Below are 4,583 nucleotides of genomic sequence, written 5' to 3'. Positions count from 1 at the left end.
AGAAACGAAGGAAAAAGAAAAAAACTATTTTTAGGATTTTTTGATTAATAGAAAGTTCGGAAGAACAGCATTTTAAAACCTTTTGTATAATTATAAATGTCTCTATCGCCACTTTTGATCACTTTAAAGCATCCTTGCTAAATAAAACCCCTCCCCCCAACAGTTTTAAATATTGATGATAATAATAAGAAGAAATGTTTCTTAAACAGCAAATCAGAACAGAATTAAAAAAAAAAAAAAAACACTGAGATGTTATATACAGTCAAGCCCGAAATTATGCATACCACTGGCAAATTCTGACTTAAAGTTACTTTTATTCAAACAGCAAGTTTATTTTTTGATTAGAAAAGACACAGATGTCTCCCAGAAAATAATAAGATGATGTACAAGAGGCATCATTGTGGAAAAAATTATTACTCATCTTTTATTTACATTTGAACAAAAAGTGGCATGTCCAAAATTATTCATACCCTTCTCAATAATCAATAGAAAGCCTTTATTGGCTATTACAGCAATCAAACGCTTCCTATAATTGCTGACCAGCTTGTGGTGGTGGTGGTGATCCTTGGGTTCTTTTTTACCTCTCTCACTATCCTCCTGGCCAGCACAGGTGTCACTTTTGGCTTCCGACCACGTCCTTCACAGTGCGGAATGTCTTGCATTTTTTAATAATACTTTGCACTGTAGTCACTGGAACTTCAAAACATTTAGATATGGTCTTATAGCCCTTTCCTGACTTGTGAGCCACAATGTGCAGCCGCAGGTCCTCAGTGAGCGCCTTTGATTTAGCCATGACTGTCCACAAACCAACAGCAGAGAGCTTCTGTTTTTCACCTGTTGAGTTGATTAAAACAGCTGTTCCCAGTGAATCAGGGTAATTAGGATGCTTTAGAACAGCTTGGACTATTTGGAATGGTATAGAACTTTGGATTTTCTTATAGACTGTGACAGTTTGCAAAGGGTATAAATAATTTTAGACATGCCATATTTTTTTCCACAATGATGCCTCTTGTACATCGTCTTATTATCTTTTGGGAGAAGCCTGTGTCATTTCCGGTCAAAAAAACACTTGCTGGTTGAATAAAAGTAACTTTAAGTCAGAATTTGCCAGGGGTATGAATAATTTCGGGCTTGACTGTATATTACGGAAATGTATTTCAATTTTGTCCCTTCTATTTCTGAGAAAGAGAGGTGGTTTCCAGAGTCTTTAAAAAGAGTTGTGACATACTTTTTTTGATCTTGCCGGCATCACCGCCACCCATTCACGTAGTTCATGGAGCTCTTAATAGTTCTGAACTAGCCAGTGCTGTCATTACATTTGAATGAATTAAGCTGGATAGAGGACAGCTTCCACTAGGTATTTGCAGCAACTTTTGGTAAACATTACAGCATATTATGGATTGATTATTATGTCGATGATATTTACAGTAATTGTATTTTGAAGAGTGATGGGAGAGGCAACATTAATTTTTCTTGTATTTAACCCTCAGGTATTCCTTAATTATAATGTGGCCATATACCTTTACTTTTTTTTCAGTTAAATAAATGTTCTATATTTTAGTTCAGGAATATTTATTTCATATTTTGAGAGGATCTTTTGGTACTAAATACTATTTGTGCAATAATTATGGTCCATTAATGACCACTTAAAATAATTTAAGGGTACATTTAAAAAAAAAATGATTTATCCATCATTTGAAAGCTAAATAAATAAGCTTTTCATTGATGTATGGTTAGACAGGATAGGACAATATTTAGATACAACTATTTGATCATCTGGAATCCGAGGGTGTGAAAAAATCTAAATATTGAGAAAAACGTCTTTAAAGTTGTCCAAATTAAGTTCCTAGCAATGCATATTACTAATCAAAAATTAGGTTTTAATATACTGATGGTAGGAAATTCACACAAAATACATAACATGATCTATACTTAATATCCTAATGTTTTTGGCATAAAAAAATATAATTATATTATATATAATGTATTTTTGGCTATTGCTACAAATATACCTGTGCTACTAAAGACTGGTTTTGTGGTCCAGGTTCACATATTACAATAGGTGTAGTATTTAAGGACAGAATAGAGAAAAAGGTTTTAAATTCCAATGCAAAGAGGCAAATTAAAGTCCCTTTGTGGGTGGAAAAAATAATTTTCATTTGTAGTGCAATGGTTTACCCACTGGGTACCTGTATGGCTCTTAATATACATGTATGTTTGCTAGTCTAGTTTCTCAAAAGAGTATTGCAGTCTTCTATGAGCTTAATCAACTTCACAGGTGACAGCAAAAAGTTGAAAAGTATATTGAAACTTTTTGACTAGCATTCAGTGAAGATATGAAACATAATCATTATTTCAATTATTCTTTGTAAGACAAAGGAAGATCTTCCTTCCAGTCATCACCCCATGTAATCAACAACAGCAGCAGACTGAGCAGAGGTTTCATCAGGCCCAGTCACGTAGCTATGGGTGGGTCTGAATGGGCCTGGGCCCACCCACCTATCATTCAGGCTTATCCAGTCAGTTGCCTCTCAAGGTAACTTAATGAGTGAATTCTATTGCAATTATCACAATACTTGACTTCTAAAAATAATGGTTGTAGTGCCCATGAGTGTAGAATAAAACGCTTATTCATCCCCTGCACTTTTTTCTTGGATTGAATGATTTGTTTTGCCGTTTCTTTTCAGATGGGCCTTAGTTTGCTATTTTGGGCTCAGTTTTGGATTACACACTTTGAATTTAGTTGCATTTGGATTTTAACCTTGTTAGGAGGAGACATGCTTTTATTCTTCAAAAAACTGTTTTAGTTTCGGTGTTACCTACAATTGCTGTTCATCCTACTGTTACGGTAAGACAAGAGCGAGAAGCGGGCGGATCCAATTGCAAGCTTTTATTTATAAACAAAGGCTTTGTCAAACACAGACAGGGTCATCCAAACAGACAGTCCATAGATCAATCGAGGGGTGAACAGAGTCCAAAATGGTAAGACAAAGGGTAAATCCAGACAGGCAAGATATCAAAGGCAGGCGGCGAAACAGACAAGATGATATAAACTAGGCAGGGAATAAAAACACGAATGACTAGACTAGGTAACAAAACTTAACTAGGCAGGAAATGGCTCCGTAATGTACTAATACTTGGAGAGCGTTAAACGCAGACAATACTCGGCCCTGAAAAATTGTAATGCCTCGTATATATACAGTTCATGATTGGTTGCGGGTGAAACTGCAAGCCGTGCAATGGAACATGGGAAGTGTAATCCAGGGTGATGTGTAACAGTCAGTGAGGTGTAAATAAAATAAGTCAATAAATAGTCAATAAAATGCACAGACGACCTCTGGTGGCGGGCAGACTGAAAAACATGGACAGGATTCGTGACACTTACATAGAAGGTTGAGTGACTGCTGTTTTGACTTCTTTCATGAAAAACTGAATCTAACATAGTCTTTCATGTTAGTTGTTTAAAAATGAAAAACATACATTTGTTATTGTTTATAAACTGAACTGCTTTCATTACAGGTGACCACATCTGACCATGCTCCTGCTCCTTTTTGTTATATATAAAAGAGTTGTTCTTTTTTAGAGGCTATTAGGCACCCTAAAGACTATTGAGTGGGTAAGTCAAAATTTAAACAGTTTTTTTTTTTTTCATTTTAGATCAATTATAGAGCTTTTCAAGATTTAAAAATTCTGCATGTTTTAAACTACATAATTTAATATAGTAGGAAAATTCATGTACTGTAAATTTGTTCATACAATATTCAAATAATTGTCTTTGGTAGTTCACTAATTATACTATGTATGTAAAACTCTGGAAGCACAGGAAAACACAAGAATGCAGTATCCTGGAAGGAGGAAATACATCATGTACCACGGTACAACAATGGAAAACGCACTGAAGATCTACTACGAAGGATTCAAATGCTCTTCTGATGGCATGCTCGGTCGTGGAGTTTACTTGAGTCGGGATATAGAGAAAGCTTCTCGTTACCCTGAGTATGATAAAGGAGAACAGCTGGCCATTCTCGAAGTAGAAGTTCGAGTGGGAAAAGTGAAAATGATTGATTATCAAGGTCATCCCTTACAGAAAACCTGTTATCAACATGATTATGACACTGCTTGGGTCCCACCGGACTGTGGAATGGTACCGAGTGGATTAGAAGAGGACTGTGTTTATGATCCAAACCGGATCAAGGTTCTAAAGATTATTAAAAACTTAAGTAACTGTTATAAATACAGACCGGTTTATTCTGTCACTTACGTTTATTAGTTATAAAGGTTATAATGCTAAATATTTTTCCACTGAGACTTGCCAGATGCATTATCTGGTTTTAAAACCATGTTTAAATAAATTAATGAATTAATCAAAAGTGAAATTAATAAGTCTCAGGCTGAAGGAAGTTTCTGCACTTACTCCCAATCTCTCTCAACACAAGGACAAGAGAGCTGTCAGAGAATGAATGGAAAACAAAGTAACTTGCATTAGATATTTGAAAAAGTATCTCAGATTTTCTCTTGTAAATGTAAGTTACAAAAAAGTAATCTGATTACATAACTCGCATTACTTGTAATGTATTACCCCC

General features: G+C 35.1%; 1 protein-coding gene across 1 annotated transcript in view; it reads left to right on the top strand.

The window, feature by feature from the left end:
• The window catches only part of gig2q (grass carp reovirus (GCRV)-induced gene 2q), a 21,130-nt gene extending 16,860 nt beyond the window's left edge, over positions 1–4,270 (top strand). Inside the window, exon 5 of the mRNA XM_073849381.1 lies at positions 3,853–4,270. Within this exon, the coding sequence (XP_073705482.1) occupies positions 3,853–4,270 (418 nt within the window). The remainder of the gene's footprint in view (positions 1–3,852) is intronic.
• Positions 4,271–4,583: the final 313 nt, after the last annotated feature.

Source organism: Garra rufa, chromosome 10, assembly GCF_049309525.1.
Source record: "Garra rufa chromosome 10, GarRuf1.0, whole genome shotgun sequence".
Classification (NCBI taxonomy): Eukaryota; Metazoa; Chordata; class Actinopteri; order Cypriniformes; family Cyprinidae; genus Garra; species Garra rufa.
The sequence above is the reverse complement of the archived record's forward strand: the minus strand, read 5'-3'. Positions and strand labels throughout refer to the sequence as shown.